General features: G+C 37.4%; 1 protein-coding gene and 1 pseudogene across 2 annotated transcripts; one reads left to right on the top strand and one right to left on the bottom strand.

The window, feature by feature from the left end:
* Positions 1–242: 242 nt before the first annotated feature.
* Positions 243–20,729, top strand: STRAP (serine/threonine kinase receptor associated protein). Of its 2 annotated transcripts, none has more exons than XM_015061752.3 (10): positions 243–683; positions 1,389–1,524; positions 7,807–7,888; positions 8,690–8,762; positions 12,224–12,320; positions 12,916–13,053; positions 15,283–15,419; positions 17,976–18,125; positions 18,804–18,866; positions 19,624–20,729. In XM_015061752.3, the coding sequence occupies exons 1-10, from the start codon at positions 572–574 to the stop codon at positions 19,683–19,685; spliced, it is 1,050 nt and encodes a 349-aa protein (XP_014917238.2). In that variant the 5' UTR covers positions 243–571; the 3' UTR covers positions 19,686–20,729. The 2 variants fall into 2 exon arrangements, with proteins under 2 accessions (XP_014917238.2, XP_014917237.2); XM_015061751.3 differs by having other exon boundaries at positions 244–683; positions 18,801–18,866.
* On the bottom strand, positions 15,987–16,112 carry LOC113593103 (uncharacterized; annotated as a pseudogene).
* Positions 20,730–22,799: the final 2,070 nt, after the last annotated feature.

Here is a 22,799-nt window from a genome sequence, read left to right on the forward strand (position 1 = left end):
CAGCTTTCGCACTCAGCAAACTCCGCCCAGGGACAAGACCGGTTTCGGCTGGTCAAATCTGGGAACTGGAGACGCCAAGGCAAAGTCTAGAGCTTCTCTAGGCGCCGTACGTGGCCGGTGCGAGACCAGGGTCATGTGGCCAACGTGTGCTGATCTAGCGCCTGCGCACTGCTGTTCTATTAGCTCTTCACCGGGCAAACTTGCCTTCTTGCTAGATCGTCACTTCCGACGGACGCTTGACGTCATTGGTATCGTCACTTCCTGCCGGTACCGGTGTGGACCGTGCGGGTCTTGGCCGCGGGTTCTCCGGTTTTCCCCCTCCCCTACTTTCCTCCCTCCCTCCCTTTCCCTCCCTGGCCGCTGTCGGTCGCCCGTCGCAGACACCCTGGCCCATCCCCAAACCCTTTCCTGACCTCGCTGCTACCCGATTGGCCTCTTTTTCCTGTTTCTCGGCCCATCCCCAGTCCCCAGTGTCAGGGCGGGGGCCTTGAGCCAGAGGCTCTGCGGCAGAGGAAAGAAAAGAGCAGACGACCCTCGGCTCCGCAGCCGGATCGCTCGGTTCGCCGCCGCCATGGCAATGAGGCAGACTCCGCTCACCTGCTCGGGCCACACGCGGCCTGTGGTTGATTTGGCCTTCAGTGGCATCACGCCCTATGGCTATTTCTTAATCAGCGCTTGCAAAGGTGAGCAGGGCCCCTGGATCCAGATCCCTGACGGCTAGGACTGGCTCCAAAGGTATTCCCCAGTGCCGAAGGGTGATCTCAGCCTTTGAGATTGAGGCCAACATGGTCTGATGGGGAAAATAGGGATTCGTAGTTGGAGCCAAGAGAGGCTTTTCTGATCTTCTGGTGAGGCCAAGTATTGCCCTCCCCCCGTCTAGGCCTCTCATTTTACTTTTATTGCTATTTCTGGAGCATCCGGACTGTACGCTTGCGTAGGCGCCCCGGCCATCAAATACTGTAAATAATCTTTCAAGGATTTGGGGCATGAAGAAACTAGGCCAGGCTAAGTAATACCTTTCGTTATTTTACAGAGACTTGTCATTCCTGTTATTATTTCATTGGACATTCCTTTGTGGTATTAGTCCCGTTCTTCAGTTGGAAACTGAGATTTAGGTTAAGACGTTTCTCCAAAATAAGACTGAAATCTGCATTATTTTGACATAGATCAGTATTCTTCCTACCGAATTACAGACGCTTCAGTGAGCATGTCTGGCTCAGCTCTTCAGTTAATTTAGTTCTGGACGTTTCATAGTGACCTCAGTGAATGAGAATAGTTAATAAAAGCAGTGTTCCACTTTGTTATTGAACACAATTACTTTATGTTCGAGTCTTAGATTTTAAGTAATCTGAACTTCGAAATAACATGCCTTTTTAAATGTATTTTAGACGGGAAGCCTATGCTACGTCAGGGAGATACAGGAGACTGGATTGGAACATTTTTGGGTCATAAGGGTGCTGTTTGGGGTGCCACATTGAATAAGGATGCCACCAAAGCAGCTACAGCAGCTGCGGATTTCACTGCGTAAGTATAGCCGAAACAGCCAGTTTTGGAGATCTCCGTGGATTGTGTTAATGGAAGTACTCAAAACTTCAGCCTCAGTTATTCATAAAACTCTGACTCAGTGCCTATCAGATAGAGCACATGATGTTTGATCTCACTAAACCTCTAGTCCTTTCTGCTTCTTTTTCTTCAGTGGTTCTCACCAATTTTCAGAGACTTTAAATGACTTATTGTCTATGTCTGGATTAGGACCCAGGAACCTGCATTGTTAACAAGCACTTTAGATAACGAGTCTTGGGGGCTCATGCTTACAAATGCTGCACTACATGTGCTTTCTGAGTGATATTGCAGACTTCTGTGGCTTCCTAGTGCTGATGGCCTGGATTTTTAGCCCCATCTCATTCTCTGTTTTTGTTAACTGGCTTTACACATATTTAAAACTTCCAAACTCCATTGCTTTTTATATTCTAAGTTTTTCAAGGTTGAAATTTAAATCATTCTTGATTTCTTCCTTACATCCACATTATCATCGTTTTTTTTTTTAATTTTTTTTTTTTTAACGTTTATTTATTTTTGAGACAGAGAGAGACAGAGCATGAATGGGGGAGGGTCAGAGAGAGGGAGACATAGAATCTGAAACAGGCTCCAGGCTCTGAGCTGTCAGCACAGAGCCCGACGTTGGGCTCAAACTCACGGACCGGGAGATCATGACCTGAGCTGAAGTTGGCTGCTTAACTGACTGAGCCACCCAGGAGCTCCTCATCATTGTTGATTCTATAGCAGCATATCTCCTGGCTATGATGTTTTTATGCCCCTACCACTAGTAATTTTCCTTTCTTTTTATCTTCCATAATATTCCTAAAAACAGATTTCATCATGTCACTTCTCTAATGATCTTCCTTCTTCCCTCTGCAGTTTCGGTGGTTTGTGACCTTGCATGTACCCAAGGGAACTTTAAATTATTCAGATGTATGTGTCTGGGAAATTCTGATTTAATTGATCTGGAGATGGGGCCCCCACATCCCCCAACATCAGTTTTTTGTTGTTTTTTTTTTTTCCTTAAAGTTCTACTAAGTGGTTCTGATGTCCAGCCTTAGAACCACTGGCCTAAAGGTTAAATTTCAGTTGTTGCCAGCTTACACTTTGGCCTCATCTTGGTTTATCTACCTCTCTGGCACTGCATACCATATGCCTTGTGGTCTAGTTACACTAAACTTACTGTCGCCAAAATACATCTTACCTATTTTGGTTTTGGCCTTTGCATATGTTTGAGTGACTTGTAAAGACCCACTTTCCCCTTCTGGGCACTTTCATTTTTTTATATAGTCTTGGTATTCTAGTTTCTGATTGTGTTTATGACCTAACAGACACTTAAATGTGTAAACTGATGAAGGCAATGTCAAGAGCAATTGTATGGTAGTAGACTTTGTTACACTCAACTCTGGAGAGTAAAAGTAGTCTCCTTCCTTCCTTCCTTCCTTCCTTACTTCCTTCCTTCCTTCCTGTCTCATAATTTTATGTTAGGAGTATTTGTAAAAAATAAAGACATTGTAGTAGTAGATATGTGACTATGCCTTTGTTGAAACGTGTAGATTTCTATGCCACAGAATGAATTCTGTATGTAAAATTAAATTAGTTTTTAAAACAAGGTGAGGGAGATAATAGTGCTTATCCGGGATTAAATTTGAGATGGTGAGAGCAGTAACAAAAGTTATAAATGTCAGCCTGAACTTTTGTCTGTACTTCAATGAATAGATTTCTATTACGTCTTTATGCGTAACTGTTACAAGGCTTTGTGCTGTGCCTTGTTATTGTCTGTAATCCTGATAAAATAAGGCGCTGTTGATTTTATATAAATCCTGTAATGTCAACAGCTTCAGGTCAAATGTTACTGTAGATGTGAGCATGCATACTTGTAACATGTCCTTCCCATTCACCTTTTTTTATTTAATTTGGTAAAAGTGATTCTCAGAAGACTTCTGGAGTGCAATCAGGTGAAAGTGCCCATTCATTCCTTCTTGGGCTCACACTGTTCCCAGTATTAAAACTTCTGGCACTTTTATAGCACATAATCTATGTGTTGTTGCTTCTTAAAGTCAGGGGTCATGTCTTATATTTTTTATATCCCCTGGCTTGTTCAGTACTTAGTATTTGTTGCATAAATAACTTGAGGAAGTTTTCTAAAGTAGACGGTAAAGAATGGGTTAATCACAGATCTTGGTTTTGCTTCTGTAATACTTGTGTCTGATTGCCAAGAGGTTAGCTTTTTTTTTTTCCGCTTCAACTCCTCCAGAGTTTTTTGCTCAGTCTAGTAGGAACATTGTCATTGGGAATGAAAGTCATTGATTTTATAACAGAGGTAGAAACTGAGGTTTTCAACTCTAGTAGATTTCAGACATTTGGGATGTGGATATTAAAAATGTCATTGTTGAAACTAGCTCCCAGTCTGCTGTAATAAGTGAATAGTTAATAAAGTGGTATTTTAAACATAATTAAGTTTTGAGGCTCCTGGCTGGCTTAGTCGGTTGGGCGTCTGCTCTTGGTTTCAGCTAAGGTCATGATCTTAGGGTTGTGGGAGCATGGAGCCTACTTGAGATTCTCTCTCTCTCCCTCTCTCTCTCTCTCTCTCTCCCTCTCTCCCCCTCTCTCCCCCCCTTCTCTCTCTACTTCTCTCCCTCTCTCTCACTCTCCTACCCTCCCTCCCTCGCACCCTCCTGCCCCTCCCCCTCTCACGCAAGCTTGCACAGTCTCTTTCTCTCTCTCTCTCAAATTAAAAAAATACAATGAAGTTTTAAGTGGAACAAGATGTAGACACTGCAAACATTAGCATTAAACAAGCTTTTGAATTGCAATTCTGAAAGGATACATTTTTGTTAACCTCAGTTCTGGGCCCTGTCAGTGTTAATTAGTGAGCAAAATGTTTTGTCACCTCCTACTTGATGGGCTTGCTCTGATCTTTAAGAGACTTGTGCAAAAAGTTGTCGGGAAGGATGCCTGTCTCTGTAAAATCTGTGAAGAGCCTTCGTTTGTGCATTTGACCAAATTATAATACCAGTCCTTGGGAAGATAAAGAGCTAGATAGAAATTACTGTTCATGCGATAACGCCTCTGAAATGGAGAGCGAAAAAGGCATGAAAAAATATGGCACTTTAAATACTTAGTCTTGGAAAGAGTAGTCAGGATTTTATCTTGCTGCCAGAGGAACAATTATCTTTATTTAGGTCACTTATAGAGCATTAATAACCCAAATCATACATTTGAGGACGTGTCTGCGGATAGGTATTCAGTGTTGTTTTTGTGCTTAACATTTCAAGTCTCAATGTCTGTGTTTACAAGTAGCATGAAAAGTATGAACCGGATTCTGTAATTGAATCCTGCTTCCGGCATTTAGTAGTTCTGTGACCTTGGGAATTTATTTAATCTCTTTTTTCTCAGTATTGTCATTTATAAAGATGAGAATAGTAATAATGCTTGTCTCCTATGTCAGTTGTGAATATTAAATGAGTTAAAATGTTTCTAATATTTAGAACATTGCCTAAAATTGAATGAGTATGTAAGTGTTGCATGTATAAGGTAGCAGTGATAGCTACCGTTCCCACTAGACCAAAATCATATGTACAATTTTGGAACTTCTTTGGCTAAAGCCATGAAATTATTTGGTTTTGTGCAAAAGGGTTGAATAGATTTAAATATTAAATGCTTTTGGTTTTGTGTCCCCCCCCCCCCCCCCCCCCCGCCTTAAGGCTTTTAGGTGTCATGATAGAGTGGGAAAGATATAAGCATTCGCTTTGGTGAGGGCTGAGTTCATGTGCTAGCCATGCTGTGTATTTCCAGTTTGATCTGTAAGATGGGTGTAAGACCACATGGTTTTTGGGAGGATTAGAGAAATGTTTCTCCATTTACATCCTTGGAGTTTAGCACAGCGCCTGTTGCCTAGTAGATGCTTCAATAAATAGTAGTTGAGTCTTACCCTTTACTTGTTCAGTGTCTGTCTTGGAGGAGTAGGAGCCTTGTGTATGATCTCTTTTAATGATTTGCATGGGACTTGCTGTTACGGAACCTGATCCAGCTAAAGAATAGCTTCCCCCACTTACCTGATTAATCATAGTTGGTATAAATAATTTTTGGGAAGCACTCACCCTTCCTATGTTTCTCATAAAATTCATTAATGTCATGTGTATCTAGAGGTGTATTTTGTTCTTGTGGAAAAAATGTATTCAGCAGAGCTGGTCTGTGGGTCAGTTTGGAATGCTATCTTGAGATAATTCGGGCAATTGAGTCAGGTGATAAGTACACTATTTCCTGAAACTCCATCCTCTTTATATCTTTTAATTCATGAATCTAATGTAAGCTTTACTTCCCGTGATCCTCTTCTTAGCATCTCCACTTTCCTCTTAAAATCATTTGGAGAGGGTGCCTAAAGTAGAGAAGGTTACTGTGCTCTGTTCCAGAGGGTGATTAAATGGATCTGGAGTTAGGCCCAGAAATCCATAGGTAAACAGTGTATGGTCAGTTTTCTCGCTTGTAAAAGACAATAGAAAGATGGATTTTTCTCTGAATAAGGTTGCCAATACATTGAAGGTGGAATTATCTCCTTTTTGATGACTTGGTCATGTTAAGATAGCTGGGCAGTTTTTTCCACCTAAAATAACTTAATGTTTTTTGTTGTTAAACTTTAAGCAACCCCTCTTTTGAGACTTATGGTAAGTCTGTTCCAAGGGTAAGAAAAGTATTGAATAGATAATATTATTATATGCACGAAACAGGGGATGTAAGGTGAATCCGTAGTTGAGGGAGATGACAGGTACTTCATGAGTTGTGCAGAAAGTAAATGCTGCATGATTAGCTGATGAAAAGGTATTGTTTTAATGATCCTTCACTGCCTTCATTTGAGCCCCTCAGCCAGCTAGTTAATATCAGTTTCATGTCTGGTGATTGAAAAATACATTAGAAAACATTTAGGTTATTCTAGATTATTTTTAGGGCTATAAACCCTTTTTAGGATTGTTACTGTGAATAATGGAAATATGCCAAAGTTAGTAGAAGTGATTATTAGAACACACTGTCAGAAGGTGTCATCTTCAATTTTAGTAGTGTTTCTAAATAGGATGGAAAAGACTATAGATATGTTGGCACCCTGGATGCTGCTGCTTTGGCCGTGCTTCCCCCACACCCTCCACTCTGCCCCCCACTGTATACGGTTCCCTTTATTTTTAAAAATAAATGTTAGTTACATTAAAATGAAAATCTTTATGGAACATAGTTTGTTCACTCTTAACAGTTCTTTTCCCAGTAAGCAAGGTTTTCTTGTTTATCTTTCAATAATCACTTCTGATAGAAAATGAGTTTTTTTCTTCTCTAAGCTTTTTTATTTGGGGGACTTCTTTTTTTTTTTTAATTTTTTTTTTTTAACATTTATTTATTTTTGAGACAGAGAGAGACAGAGCATGAACGGGGGAGGGGCAGAGAGAGAGGGAGACACAGAATTGGAAGCAGGCTCCAGGCTCTGAGCCATCAGCCCAGAGCCCGACACGGGGCTTGAACCCATGGACCGCAAGATCGTGACCTGAGCTGAAGTTGGATGCTTAACCAACTGAGCCACCCAGGCGCCCCGTGGAACCTCTTATAGTGTGCATACATACATATATATATTTGTATAGACACACAACCACACATATATTTTGGGTTGGAGTGGGTCAGGGAAACAGGCAGTTGAGAGATTAAAAATCCTGTTTTAGCATTATATAATCAAAGGCTGATACTTTGGGGGAAGTTAATTGGACTAGAATTTGAGAATTTAAGAGTCAACTTTGAGGAAGAGAGAATATTTTCTTCTCTACTGTCTTGATATAAAATTTTATGTGGCCTTTTCATTCTTCTGCAAATTTTTTCTAGGATTTTTTGTTTTTCACTTGTTTGTTTTGCACGTAAGTGAGACTAGTGACTAGAGAAACAAATTGGAAAGATGAAACTTAAAATTGGTTACAATGTTTTGTAGTCTTGCTAAAAGGATATTATGGCTGTAGGCTAAAGGTAAGGATGGGTTGGTTCATGGATATCATTTACTTAAATTTGTAGATCTTTTTCATTGTCAAAATTAGATTCGCTACATGGCTTCTACAGGTATATTTTTCTTTAGAATCATTTAAAATATGTAATCAAATGAACTCTTAACAGTGAGGGATACTAAAGATAATGAGAGATACGTAATACATTTATATAACATTTCATGTATCTAACTTACTTGGTAATCATCAAAATTACCATTATATTTCTCTTCTAATTTCACTCTTTTACTTTTAGCAAAGTGTGGGATGCTGTCTCAGGAGATGAATTGATGACGCTGGCTCATAAACACATTGTCAAGACTGTGGATTTTACGCAGGTATCAGAAAATAGAATTTATTTTAGGGAGTGAAATTGCTGTTACCATAGGATGTAGTGACGGTTGTATACTTGATTGGTTTGTATATTTGGGGCGATATTAGGTGTATATTGCCTTATATTTGATAATATAATTGCATATTACGCTATAGAGATCTATTTATTTATTTGGTTAATCCTGAGATACCCTGGAACTCTTGGCTGAGTTCTCCGTCGGTAGCAACAAATATCTAAAATGTGCCAATAATGTTTCCTAACTACTTTCAGAAGGGAGAGGATAAAGTTGAGATCACCAAAGAAGTGTTTCTTAGTGGGGAGGGAGCAGGATCAAGGCAGATGGAGAAGATTCATGTGGTAGGTGGTATAATACATTTGAACTGGAGAAGCTTAAAGGGTTTTACGAAATTTAGGCAATTACGAAAAGGATAAATGTTCTACAGTATCTTCTCAGAATTGGTACGTTTTACGTCTCTCTATGATGACTGCGAACTTTATTTATTTCAAGATTATTTATTTTTGAGAGAGAGCGTGAGCAGGGGAGGGGCAGAGGAGAGGGAGACACAGGATCCAAAGCACGCTCCAGGCTCTGAGCTGTCAGCACGGAGCCCGATGTGGGGCTCAATTTTATGAACCCTGAGATTGTGACCTGAGCTGAAGTCAAATGTTCAACCAACTGAGCCACCCAGGCGCCCCTGATGTCGGTGAACTTTATTTAGATTTTAGTTGCTGTTGAAGAAGTTTCAGAAAGATATAGCTGTTAAAATGGCTAATCTGTTAACATTTTCCTTGTGTGTGTTTTCAGGATAGTAATTACTTATTAACTGGGGGACAGGATAAACTGTTACGCATATATGATTTGAACAAACCTGAAGCAGGTAAGCATAATTTATACCTGTGTTATATTTTGTTTTAATTTAAATAAGTCTTCTTGATTAAAAAGAGTCATGTTCAGGGGCGCCTGGGTGGCGCAGTCAGTTAAGCGTCTGACTTCAGCCAGGTCACGATCTCGCGGTCCGTGAGTTCGAGCCCCGCGTCGGGCTCTGGGCTAATGGCTCAGAGCCTGGAGCCTGTTTCCGATTCTGTGCCTCCCTCTCTCTCTGCCCCTCCCCCGTTCATGCTGTGTCTCTCTCTGTCCCAAAAATAAATAAACGTTGAAAAAAAAAAAAGAGTCATGTTCAGTGCTCAAATTTGGAAGTTAAAGATAGTCACAAAGAAAAAAATGAAAACATAATTCATAATCCAGTATTAATCATTGTTAATATCTTTAGTTTCTGGTTCATATTCTTCCAAGTTTTTTTTCTATGCAAATCTCTTTTTTATAATGTCCATTTATTTGCTACATTGTACTTGTATCTTTTTCTTACAACCTAAAATCTTATTTTGCTAAATTTTTATCATATTTAAAAAGATGCATAGCATTGTTACTACTTTTTGGTAAGAATGAGTGGTTATCTGTAGAAGGTAAGAAGGGTGCGAGTTCTTAGTGTGTACATATATTCAGATTTTTGAACCATGTGAATGTATTAATAGGATTTTTACATTTTTTTTTTGAATTTAAAAAAATTTTAAAAATTGCAATTCACAATTTTTTCATGTTTTGAAATATTCTATCCACTGTTTTTAATGACTGTATCATTTTCATCCTATGGATAAGTGGATTAAAAAATCTCTTACTATGTGACCTGTTTGGGCTACTTACAGATTTTAAATATCATAAGTAGTGTTATGCTTGGGGTGCCTGGGCCGTTCAGTTGGCTGGGCATCCATCTTTGGCTCAGGTCATGATCTCACCGTCTGTGAGTTTGAGCCCTGTGTCGGGCTCTGTGCCGAAAGCTTGGAGCCTGGAGCCTGCTTCAGATTCTGTGTCTCCCTCTCTCTCTGCCCCTTCCCTGCTCGTGCTCTGTTTCTCGCTCTCAAAAATGAGATAAAAACATTAAAAAAATCTTTTTATAAGTAGCGTTATGCTTAACATCCTTTTAATTGCAAATATTTCCGCAATTATTTCTGTAGAATAACTACATAGAAATAGAATTGTTGGGACAAAAAGGAGGTATACTTGGAAACTGTTGGTAGGAATTACTAAAGTGTGTTCTACAGAAGTGTAAAAAATATATCTATAGTTAACCTGTTCTAGCAAACGCTGATAACTAACTGTATCTTTCTCAATTCAATAGAAGAAAAATGTTTCTGTGGTATTAATGTAAACTTGAAAAAAATTATTCATGAGATTAAATAACTATTGAGTGCCATTTTAATGTATTTGTTGGTGAATAGCCTGTTCATACTTTTTGCCAATTTATCTGTTGTGGTGTTCATCTTTTTTTATTGGTTTTAAGGTTCTTTATTGTATTCTAATTTGTTGCTTGCTTTTACATATTTTAAAAAAGTTAATTTATTTTGAGAGAGAGAGAGAATTCCAGGTAGGTTCTGCACTTTCAGTGTAGTAGAGCCCATTGTGGGGCTGGAACTCAGCAAACCATGAAATCATGATCTGAATCAAAGTAGGAAACTTAACAGACTAAGGCACCCAGGTGCCCCTTAAATTTTATTAGTTAAGGTTTATGGTATAGGGGTGTCTGGGTGGCTCAGTTAGTTGAGATTTTGGCTCAGGTCATGATCCCAGGGTTGTGGAATCAAGCCCTGCATCAGGCTCCATGCTGAGTGTGGAGCCTATTTGAGATTCTCTCCCTCTACCCCTCTCCCCTGCTCATACATGCATGCTCTCTCTCTTTTCCTCTCTCTCTGTCTCTCAAATAAATAGGTTTATGGTATACACATTGTAAAGTTTTTGGTGGTAAAATTTATCATTTCCCTAATGAATTCTCTATTGCATAGAAGTTGTAAAAGATACCTTTTCTTTTCTGGTACAGATACTCATTTTGTAGTAGTCTATTTTGTAGTAGTTTAATGCTTTTCTAGCCACATTATATATATTTCAAAAGCTATGAAATTATGATGAACAAGATTTTGTTTTATATAAGTTGGTATCTTAAATTTTGTATCATGGGTATTTATTATTTATTCATAAATCTGTGAACTTCCGAAGTTTGTGTGAAAGTCAAAGCTACATTGGATATTAAGTAATTATTCTCAAGATACTCTCTTTCCTAAAAGCATTTTTAAGGTGACCAAACAGACTACATTTATAGGTGATTCTTCATTAGCATCTGGAAGTATTTCTCTTCATTCTCTTTGATAACTTGAAGCCAAAACATAGCAAAGTACTTGGACCTCTTATAATCAGCATGACTATCTGACTCTGCGAGGTAGTTCAGGCCTTTGGTAGATATTTTTCATCTTTTACCTTTCTTAAAGCTGATTTTTGAAAGTGGTTCTTGCACTGTACTGGCAATAGAAATAACAGCAATTAACTGAAGTTTTACTGTATGTCAGACACCGGGTTAGAAGCTTCAGATGAATATTCTCATTTGGTCCTTATACTCAAATTATGAGGTACAGTGACTGTCGTTATCCCATCATACAGATGAAGAAATGAATGGGTTAAGTAACCTTTACTTCGACAGATTAAGTAACTTGCCCCAAATCAAAGTAGTGTTGACTAGCTTTGCCTCCAGCATGTTTTTGTCCAAAGATAACACTGAGTAGTTTTGGTTTTGTTTTTGTTTTTGTTTTTGTTTTTGTTTTGTTGCTGTTTTTTAATCTTTTGAAGGGAAAGTCTCCCAATGGAGACAGGTTCCTGTTTTTTGGGTGCTTTGCTCTCAGGGTAGAAATATTCTTGGGAGGGGCACATGGGTGGCTCAGGTCATGATCTCATGGTTCCTGAGTTCAAACTCTTGCATCAGGCTCTGCACTGACAGTGTGGAGCCTGCTTGGGATTCTCTCTCTCCCTCTCTCTCAAAATAAATAAAGTTAAAAAAAAATATTCTTGGGAAATGCCACATTGCTTTTTATTCTCCTTTTCTTCTGTCAGCCTCTATTTCCTTCTTTTTTCCTGTTAGTTACTACCAACAGTGACTTGGATGAAGGTCCCAGTGTTAGTGATGATGTTGGATTAGCTTCTTTTATTTCATTGTGGTACAGTAATGGTAATGCTTTTGAAAGCAGAAAGTAGCCTGGAGGGAGTGATATATTCAGTCCCAAGTGAGGATAAATAACAGCATAGTTCTTGGGTTCTTTGTTATGCGAATAAGTTTTCCATCCAGTGCAGAAAAACTGAATGTATTCTTTTATAAACAGTAACTTCGCATTGTGTTGGGCTTTGAAAAGTTGGCAGTCTTACTTAAAATTTATTTTTTCTTTTCTTTTTACATATTGTTTCAATGTTGCTCAGTTAAGAAAATGAAATAGTAACAATTTTAAATTGTTTTATCTTAAGAACCTAAGGAAATCAGTGGTCACACTTCTGGTATTAAAAAAGCTTTATGGTGCAGTGAGGATAAACAGATTCTTTCAGCTGATGATAAAACTGTCCGGTAAGTAATTTTTCTTTAATAGTTTAAAACTTAAGCTGTGCATAGATGACATTTTTCTGGAGCTGTCTGTTTACTATTGTAAACCTAGAGCAGAATCCACAAGACACTTAATTAAAACTACTGATATCTTTATAAGCACCTACTCTTAACCTGAGTCAGTGGACAGGCTGGGTGTAGGGAGTCCATGAAAGTCCTGAAATTCTATACACAATTCTTTGTGCTGATTGTTTTCTCCCGTAGTAATATATAATAGCTGTCATCATATTCACAAATACAGAGTATAAGAACCATTATTTAGAGTGACACCAGAATGGCAAAATTAAGATTTATATGTCTTAACAGTGTAATTTTGCTAAATGGCTTGGGAGGTATGTGTAAGTGTTAAAGTTGACCTCACCAACCAGATACCAAGTAATTTATCATTGTATAGGAACCCAAACATTCTCTGTATCATCTATAATTTGTGAATTGGAATGAAGGTTGTTGTACCACAATTGTGATTATTCTCTCATTGATTAATCTGTAGGTATAATTGGGAATTACGCACTTTTCTTAAATGAGTAAATACCACTGTTTTCCTCTTCCTTTTTTGCAGCCTTTGGGATCATGCTACTATGACAGAAGTGAAGTCTCTAAATTTTAATATGTCTGTTAGCAGTATGGAATATATTCCTGAGGGAGAGATCTTGGTAATAACTTATGGACGATCTATTGCTTTTCATAGTGCAGTAAGGTATGTCCAAGAAATACCTTAATTTTTCTTTCTTTTCTTTTCTTTTCTGTCTTTTTTTTTTTTTTTTTTTGGTAACTTAAAAATTAGAAGGCAAATGTGAAAGGTATTTAACTCTTTACAAAACAAATCTTAGCCTATACTACATAATATAGGAGGAAATATTTCCATACCATTAACAATATGTTTTTTAAGAATTTGGAATATTGATGAATTAATCATATTAATTTCCAGATATTTAGGACATTGGTAAAAATTTAACAACTTTTAAATGATAATTTTCTTAAAAGGATTGCTAGACTGGTGCTATAATTAACATTCATTACTGTATAAAACCACTGTGATCTTGATTCTCTTATTTTCCCTTTAAAATTTTAGAGAAACTGTTTTTTGTTTTTTTTTTTTTCTCTGAAGTTTGTGTAGACCTAGTGATGTTTTCCAAAAACGGACCTTTTTTTTTTTGTGACCATAAATATGGTTAATACCTCTGTTGTAAATTTGGGAAATAGAAAAAAAAATTTACCCACAGTTTTTCAACTATAGATGCCAGAATGTTAATGGTAGTTTTATTTTCTGTTTTAGTCTTTTATAACATTATATGTGTGTGTTCATGTGGGCATTTTTCTTTAGTTACTAGGGTCCTATGAGTGTAATTCAGATTTTGTATTTTAAATTATTCTTAGCTATTAAAAATTGTTTGAAAATATTTTTGGTAGGTGTATTACATAATAGGTGTTAATCATGTGTCAGTTTCCCTGTTTTAACGCTGCAGTGATTTATGGTACATCTCTGATATTTCCTTGTAAGAGAAACCTGAGTATTTCTTTATATGAATTAGCAGTTCAAAGGGTAGGAAAGTTCTTTGTAGGGGCGGCTGGGTGGCTCAGTCAGTTAAGTGTCCAACTCAGTTTCAGCTCAGGTCCTAATCTCTTGGTTTGAGTTCAAGCCCCATATTTGGCCTCTGTACTGACAGCACAAAACCTGCTTGGGATTCTCTTTCTCTTTCTCTGTCTTTGCTCCTACCTGCTTGTTCTCTTTCCCAAAATAAAGAAATAAAAACTTTGATAAGTAAGTAAGTAAATAAAGTTCTTTGCATACATGATTTCTGTAAAGATTATACCACATTATGCTCCAACCAGCAGTCTTTTACCTTTTGTCAGAAGGGCCGCTTGCACAGTTGAGCTTTACTGAAGGGCAAAAGGAAAGAGGAGGTAGTAAAAACGGAGAAAAGCAGTTAAGAATGTAAAGGAGTTCATGCACCCACAGTGAAGTGGTAGTAATAGAATGCAATTGCCCGGAGCCATTAATTTGTATGACTGTGTTCATTGGTCCCTTGTGGATTTAGGCAGCACATAGCCCTGCTTAGATCAGCACCTCGGATCCTGTTTCAGTGGCAGAGGTTTGCTGGCCTACTGAATGTTCTACCATTCAAGGCAGAAGGTTGCTCTTCAGTGATCCTGCACCAGTCATGACTAACTTGAATTTCTGTATGTAGTGTGTGATGATGGGAATAGGGTGGTGGCATTTCGGAGCAGGAATGCTCTTGATGTTTTATGTTGGAGCCTTTCAGGACTTTTAGAATTAGACTGGAAAAGAGCCGATGTCCAAACTCATTGATACTCAGGTGAAGCTGTTGTTGTGCATTGATTTTTATTATGTAGCTGTAGTTTTAAATTTGGTTATTCTTTTAAAGCTTGATATTAAAAACTGAGCCATCTTTAGCAGTTTTATATTTTTATGGCACTGAAGGTTTTTTGTTGTTGCAGAAGCTCATACATTTTCAGCAATTGAGAATAATGTACAAATAATCCATTATGTTAATTACTTACTGTAAAACCTTTTTCTGTTTACAAAGATAATGCATGGTTATCATGGAAAAATCAAACGATACAGAATTACATTTTGTTCAGTGTAAAAATCCAAATAGATTAGCCATGCTGTTTTAATTAGCTAACAGTCATTTCCAAGAAGGCATTCGCTGCCCAAAGTGCCTTGTATTTCTGGTATGAGCTCCGCTTGGGCATAGTATCTTTCTGAACTTTTTTTGCTAATATTATTTACAGGTTTGTTGTTTTTTTTTTTTTTAACATCTCTATTTATGTTTGACTAAATGAAGATGTGATTATTCCTTGTGTTTCAGAAATTAGGAATAGTTTAAAAGAAACTGAATTATTTTTTGGTATTATTATGCAGTATTCAACGTTTATAAATATTATTTAAATTATTTTCCAGTTTGGACCCAATTAAATCCTTTGAAGCTCCTGCAACCATCAATTCTGCATCTCTTCATCCTGAGAAAGAATTTCTTGTTGCAGGTGGTGAAGACTTTAAACTTTATAAGTATGATTATAATAGTGGAGAAGAATTAGGTGAGTTGTCCTTTTTTTCTTCCCTTAAAATGATGTGTTTACATTTGTCAAATGCTAGGTTTTAGTAATTAACACCTCAGCAAATTTTATGGCTAACTAAAGCTTGCTATTTCCAAGCGAAAAAATAAAGGACTTTTTTCCATTTTTGGTAGAAGTATTTGTAGAACTACAAACAAAGTATACTGAACTCTCAATTTTACCTTTTCCTTTTAACCTAAGTTCATTGTATTCTGATATTCTATACAGTAGTGCAGTATATTTATCTGAGGATACAACAAGGCAGTCTTATATCAAAATTCCGTTAAGCAGCTGTAAGGGTATTTGTTCTTTGTGAAGTATAGTGCTAGTATGTAGCCCGTCTACCGGGCTCCTCTGTTTTGCCAGCTTAAGAATCTCTAAGCTTTGTAGAGAATGGGGCGGGGGGGGGGAAGCTGTGACCTATTATAGGGATACCTTTGGGATCTGAATTGGAGGAGATTTGGGGGTTTTTTTGGAGTCTGACTTTTGCTTCCATTTTCATAATAATAGTACTTAGTAAAGGAGGAGGAGGGACATGTAAAGTTAATTTGAAGTTAACATACATCCTAACTTTACATTTATCTTGGTTTAATAATCATTTATCTAGGTTTACATTTATTAAACTGATAAGAACAGATACTACACTTGGTCTTAGCCAAAAGGCTGAGAAGTGATCTAGGTTTACATTTATGTAGGTATTTCATAATCATTGCTCTCAGTATCTACTTTTAGCCTTTCCAAAATAGTTTTTGCTTTTTGAACTAGTATGTTTAGTTTTTATAATCCCTTTTTCCATAAGCTGCTACTTTATTTCTTCTAACTCTCCTGCTTTACCACCCAATGATATTAAGCTTGTTAGAATTATACACGAGAGCAAAAGACAACTTTATGTTTTGTTTCTTTGGGAAAGCTAATGGATTTGGGTTGGATAAATGGAAGTTTGGTGAAGGGACCATATAATTGCTTATGGTTCACTCTTTATTATTTGAGTATAAATGACTTTTAAATAAGAGATTCTTTTATTCTTAAAGTAATCTCTACACTCAAAGTGGGGCTTGAATTTATGACCCCAAGATCGTGAGTCATGTGCTCTACCAACTGAGCCAGCCAGATGCCCCAACTAAGATTCTTTTTTTCATTATCTTTATTTAATGTCAGTTTCCAAGGTTTCAGAATGTTTTGGTCATGTATTCTTTTTGAAAAAAGTAAATTATTTGCCTGAGATCTGAGGTCACAGTTAGTGAACTCTGGACCTTTGACCCAGCTATTCTCATTACAAACCTCTCATATTCTTTCTACTCTCATGAAAACTTTTCTCTTGTGATAATACTCTCATGATATTCTCTGGTTGGACAGAGATGGGGGAAGATGAGGGTTCTTGAGTTGAATGGATGGAGACAGAACAGGAGCATTGGTCTGATAAAGACTTTGAAAACTAATAAGATGATTAGCATTTAGAAAGTAGATGAGAAAAGTTCATAAATAAGGATATGATTTAAACATAACAGCGCCACTACTGATCTGTACACTTTCTCGTGAAATTCCACAGATTAAAATATTTAAGGATCAGCATTGAGCTTGTATCTTAATGTTCTGTGTGACAGACTGAATAGTAGAATCCCGATAGTCTGGTAGGAAATTAAGAGGCAACGTGTATAAAAGAGCTCCATCTGGTGGCTCTCCGTAGTCATAATAGGAATTGGTTTCCTGGTAAATAGTCAGTGAGTTTAGGATGTGGAAATTGGGATTGAACTGAGACTTTAGACCTGTTTTCTGTAGAATTTACTCCCTTCCTTCATCCTTATTGGCACATGAAGCCTCATTTTTTTTTTCTTTTTTCTTTTTTTTTGAGGGATAATATGAAACCGTAATGTGCGCTAAAATTCGAAGCGGGTAATTTTACCGGGAAATGGTAGACATTGTGTACCACTTTGTGAGAAGAATCACTTTGATTTTTGAAAAATGTTTTTTTTAATTTATTTTAGAGGGAGAGAGAGAGTGGGAGTGGGGAAGGGTCAGAGAGAGAGGGACACACAGAATCTGAAGCAGGCTCCAGGCTCTGCTCTGTCAGCACAGAGCCTGATGCAGGGCTCGAACTCACAAACCGTGAGATCATGACCTGAGCTGAAGTCAGATGCTTAACTGACTGAGCCACCCAGGTGCCCTTCATTTTTTTTTTTATTATATTTATTTATTTTTGAGAGAGAGAGACAGAGACAGAGCATGACCAGGGAAGGGGCAGAGAGAGGGGGAGACACAGAATCTGAAACAGGCCCCAGGCTCCGAGCTGTCAGTACAGAGCTCAGACTTATGAACCATGAGATCATGACTTGAGCTGACGTTGGACGTTTAACCAACTGAGTCAACCAGGCGACCCAGAATCACTTCATTTTTTTTTAGTGAGATTTAGCTCTTTGAATTTGGACTTGAGAATTTTGCATCTTCCCAATAATAAAAGACAGTCTTTTCTTTAGTGTATCAATACTTAGCCACTATTTAAGTCTTAAATTATCTAATAGCCCTTCTCCTCTTTTTCAGAATCCTACAAAGGACACTTTGGTCCTATTCACTGTGTGAGATTTAGTCCTGATGGAGAACTTTATGCCAGTGGTTCTGAAGATGGAACATTGAGACTATGGCAGACTGTGGTAGGAAAAACATACGGCCTTTGGAAATGTGTGCTTCCTGGTAAGAATTTGTATTCAAAGTTATCAAGTTTATGGGGCCCCCGGCTGGCTCACTTGGTGGAGCATGTGAATCTTAATCTAGGGGTTGGAAGTTGAAGCCCTGTGTTGGTAGAATTTACTTTAAAAAGACCACAAAGTTATCAAGTTAAACTTCATAATTTTGTGTCATTTTTCATCACTAGTTTTATTTCTATGTTTCTGTCGCCTATAGATTTTAAATTCTATAATATGGTTGAAGCAGAGAAGCCCATGATTATAAATTGGCTACTGTGTTATTTTGTTTGGTTAAATTTTTTTGTTGTGTTTTTTGTTCTTTTGTTTGTTTTTACACTTGATCATTTGGTGAATGGAATGGACCTAATTCAAATTTTGCTAGAGGGCAGTATAAAGAATTTATAAGTAAATGTATTTAATCTCTGAATGGTATTACTCACAGATCCTTATTAATAAGGTAGACATGTTTTTAATAAAAACACTTAGTTATTGATCCCAAAATAGTTGTAGTATGAACTTAATAGTGAACTTTGAGGAGACACATAATATTTTAGAATTTTAATTATTAAGAAAGAGGTTCCTATGTTGTAGCTCGTTGCTTAGAATAATGTGTACTCTTCTTTAAATATTGGAAGTTATTGGAAGTTATTCACATAATCATGAAGTGCTTTTCTTTCCATAGAAGAAGATAGCGGTGAGCTGGCAAAGCCAAAGATCAGTTTTCCAGAGACAACAGAAGAGGAGCTAGGTAAATACTGATGAATGAACTTTCGTTGAGTCCTGGGGGATGTAAATTAAAGGGTTAGATGAGTTTTATTGATTGACAAAGGACACTTATTAAATATGAACATACTTAAGTAATGGAAAGTTTATTATACGTATGTAATTTTATACACATGTTCATAAAACAAATATTTAAGTATAGCATAGTGGTAGGCATGAAGATGTAGTGTGGATTCGAGGTGGTTACTCTTATAGTGGAGTCTAACTTACGAGGCAGTTGCTAAAATAAAAATACAAGCTGTGGTAGTTGTAATTGTTTTGTAACATTTATTCAGGACATGCTACTTCCCAAGTGCTGCTTCCCAAATGTAGAATTACAGATTGGAAGGCATACTGATCATAAAGTATTGTTTGATTTTGAATAAATGAAGGAGGCGGCCAGGTCTTCCAAAGATAAGACTTCAATTCAGTGTTTCCTCAATAGGTGGAGTCACTGAAAGTGTAGCCCAGCAGAGGGTCCCCTGGGAAGTTAAGTTACAGTGTAAGAGTGTAATGGGTGAAATACATGAACTCTTTCTTCATTGCATTTTCAGTGACATGAGTCTAGTCATTAATGGTTTGTGCCCTTGTTCTCTTTTGCCTCGCCTCACCAGCACACTTACCAAAAAATTTTCATTCCTTTATTACACAGAAATGTGGTTAACACAGAAATTTACACAGAAATTTTCTTTATTAAGTTGACTAATGTGGGGTGTTTTTCATTGTTATTTTTTTCATTGCAGAAGAAATTGCTTCAGAGAACTCAGATTCCATCTATAGTTCAACTCCTGAAGTTAAGGCCTGAGCATTGGGCATATGCTGCAGATAATGTACAACTTATGGACTAAAACAAGCAAGCAGAGAAAAGCATCAGCCTCCCGGAGTTACTCTCTGCTTAAGGCAAACATGAGCAGTAAATTATGGGGAATATGACTTAGCTCCAGTGCTGGAACTAACTTGGTGTTTGTTACCTGTACATGAAAACGCAAGAGTATCACATGAAGGCAGGTGGAAGTAGGCTCTTGTGGTATGATGGCCTGTTGTCTTTTTAATGAGTATGTGCAAGCCAACATCCAATTTCTCTTATTATAATTAGATTTCTTGTAGCCGTTTATGTTATTATGGAGAAGAAAAATATATTGGCCTATTTTTCTGACGTTTCCCTTAAAAGCAGAAAGCCTTTTTTTTTTCCTTTTGCTTTAGTTGTAAAGAAGAGGGAATTCATGATAAAGTAACTGGTTTGATTTCTCTTTCATTGTACACTGCTTCTGAACATCTAATTGTTTTAGTTGTCTAAATAAAATGCCTCTAAACAAAACAATGTTTGTTTCTTGGGAGATTTGAGTTTATAAATGGAAGTTGCCAGAAAGCTTTTCTACATCATAGCTATATCAAAAAGACAATGTGGTTAAAGAATTTGTAGTAAACATGTTGTTTCCTGAATTTGAAATTCAATTATTTGTACTAAATTTTTAAAATTTCCATGTTTTTTGCTGGGTTTGCATTTACCTTCCTTCTTCCTGCTTTGGATGGAAATGCTTGACTTGCTTTTTAAAAGAAATTCAGAATAATGACTTATTTAAATGATATATGCTAGTTATAAGAAAAAAATAGTAAATCAAAATTGGCGGAAAGCAGGAAAATCACTTAAAATCTCACCATCCCCGCAAAATCTGTTAAAATTTACTGAGCGTTAATGCGCATTTGTGTACCTATATGTGTATATACAGATAGCAAATATTTTATAAACGTGGGATAATTGTACACCTGCAATGTTTATTTTACTTTAAGTTCAGATGGCATTCAAAAAGCCTTTTTACCAACCTTATAATAAAATGGGTCAACTGGATTTAGACTTGTACTTATTTTTTTAAATATGAGGAGTCTGTTAAACCAGTAATTTGGAAAATACTTTAGACCAATGAATAACATCGCTGCCAATTGCTTTTTCTCTCCATATTCATCTTGTGAATGACCCTTGATAACTTTCCTTAAATAACCAACCAGAGAATACGTTTGGGGGGATTTGTGGTATTCAGAGGAAAGCCCTGTAGGCCATGACAGCCTCTGAAGGCCAAGAGAGGCATGGCACGGGGAGAGCCGCTGATAATCTCCACGGTCTCAGGATGGTGGTTTTGTGACCGCTTGTTCCGTGCCTGCTTCTCCACTCAGTTGCAGCAATATTATCAATGTACCGTGGGTTGCTTAGACTCTAGTCAGAGTCCGACTTACCTTAAATAAGTTGAGATTTATAGGTGTCAGATTGGAATCATGAAATTTATGAGTCAAGGGGATTTCTTCTTATGGGTTAGAAAAATCTAAAGACAATAACACAGATACATGCTTCCACATCATTGGGTGGCATATAGCTTGGAATCTATAAAAGTTGTTTCGAGCTAAGTTTGTAAGTTGAAGGATTTCAGGCGTGAAGTTCTGTCATACCATGCCTTATAATTCTTTTGTAACTAGGCTATTCATGTTGGTCAGGTTTCTGGTTGACCGTGTTGAATAAAGTGTCAAGTTCTTAAGCTTTTAGCATGTTTTTACATACTGGTTACTCAGGTAAGTCATTTTAGTTGTCAGCTTTTGCCAGATTAATGTTGCTTTTGATAGCTACTTTTGTTTTATTTTGTTTTTCTGTATTTTTAAAGAGGTTTTTAAATTTATTTTAAAAAATGTTTTTAATGTTTATTTTTGAGAGAGACAAAGTGTGAGCCAGGGAGGGGCAGAGAGAGAGGGAGACACAGAATCAGAAGCAGGCTCCAGGCTCTGAGCTGTCAGCACAGAACCCGATGAGGGCTGAACTCATGGACCATGAGATCATGACCTGAGCTGAAGTCAGATGCTCAACTGACTGAGCCACCCAGGTGCCCCAGAGTTTTTAAAAATTTTAAGTCATCTCTATACCTAATGTGAGGCTCAAACCTACAACCCCGAGATCAAGAGTGTCATGTTCCACCAACTGAGCCAGCCAGGCACCCACTGCTTTTGTTTTTAATAAGAAAAGGCATGTTTTCAGAGACTTTACTTTTTAATTCTTAAGGCTAACCTTGTTTTTCTTTGTAGTCATATATACTGACTATACAGACCAGTCTGTGGAAACAACCAGTTTGGTATCCTTTGTGTATTGATTTTCTATTGCTGCTGTAATGCTGTAATAAATTACCCCAGATTTGTGACTTAAAACAATACAAATTTGTCTTGAAGTTAAGGAGGTCAAAAATCCAGAATGAGTCTCACTGATCTAAAAATCCACGTGTTGGCAGGGTTGCATTCCTTCTGAAGACTCCAGGGGGCCATCTGTTTCCTTGCATTTTCCTGCTTCTAGAAGCCGCTGACCTTGGGTCATCATCCTTTCATCTGTCTTCAATGCCAGTAGTGTAATCTTCAAATCTCAGACTCTCCTGTCACTGTCCTTCACTTAAAAGGACATGTGTGACTACATTGGACCTTTGTGGATAATTTCCCCAGTTCAATATCCTTAATGACCTCTACAAACTCTTTTTTTGCCATGTAAGGTCATATTTACAGGTTCCAGGAATTTGGACATGGACATCTTTTGGACTGGAGTGGGGGGTGGGGGTGCATGGCCATCTTTTGGAGGCCATTAGTCTGCCTACCACACTTTGTAATGGTAGAATCTTCTAGTAGAATTAACTTAAGCAAAAAGTTCGAGAATATATCTTATTTAAGTTGCACTTGTCAAAGTCTTCAGTGTTTGTCATGGTTCTAACCTAGGCACTTTTCTGTCCTCATTTTACTAAACCTTCAGCAGATTCAATAGTTGTCTACTTCATTGTTTTTGAAACACTTTTTTTCCCCACTGTCTATGAAACCACACTCCTGGTTTTCCTTCTACTTTTCCAACTGCTCATATAGTTGCCAAATCTTCCTTTTCTCACCTTTGGTCTGGGCTGTA

This window comes from Acinonyx jubatus, chromosome B4 (genome assembly GCF_027475565.1).
Source record: "Acinonyx jubatus isolate Ajub_Pintada_27869175 chromosome B4, VMU_Ajub_asm_v1.0, whole genome shotgun sequence".
Taxonomy (NCBI): Eukaryota; Metazoa; Chordata; class Mammalia; order Carnivora; family Felidae; genus Acinonyx; species Acinonyx jubatus.

Excerpts from the sequence above, each read along its gene's own strand:
- STRAP (XM_015061751.3), top strand. The coding sequence starts at position 572 with ATGGCAATGAGGCAGACTCCGCTCACCTGCTCGGGCCACACGCGGCCT. Across the intron at positions 1,525-7,806 it reads GCAGCTGCGGATTTCACTGC|CAAAGTGTGGGATGCTGTCT; the intron begins GTAAGTATAGCC and ends TTTTACTTTTAG. Across the intron at positions 18,126-18,800 it reads TTGGAAATGTGTGCTTCCTG|AAGAAGATAGCGGTGAGCTG; the intron begins GTAAGAATTTGT and ends TTCTTTCCATAG.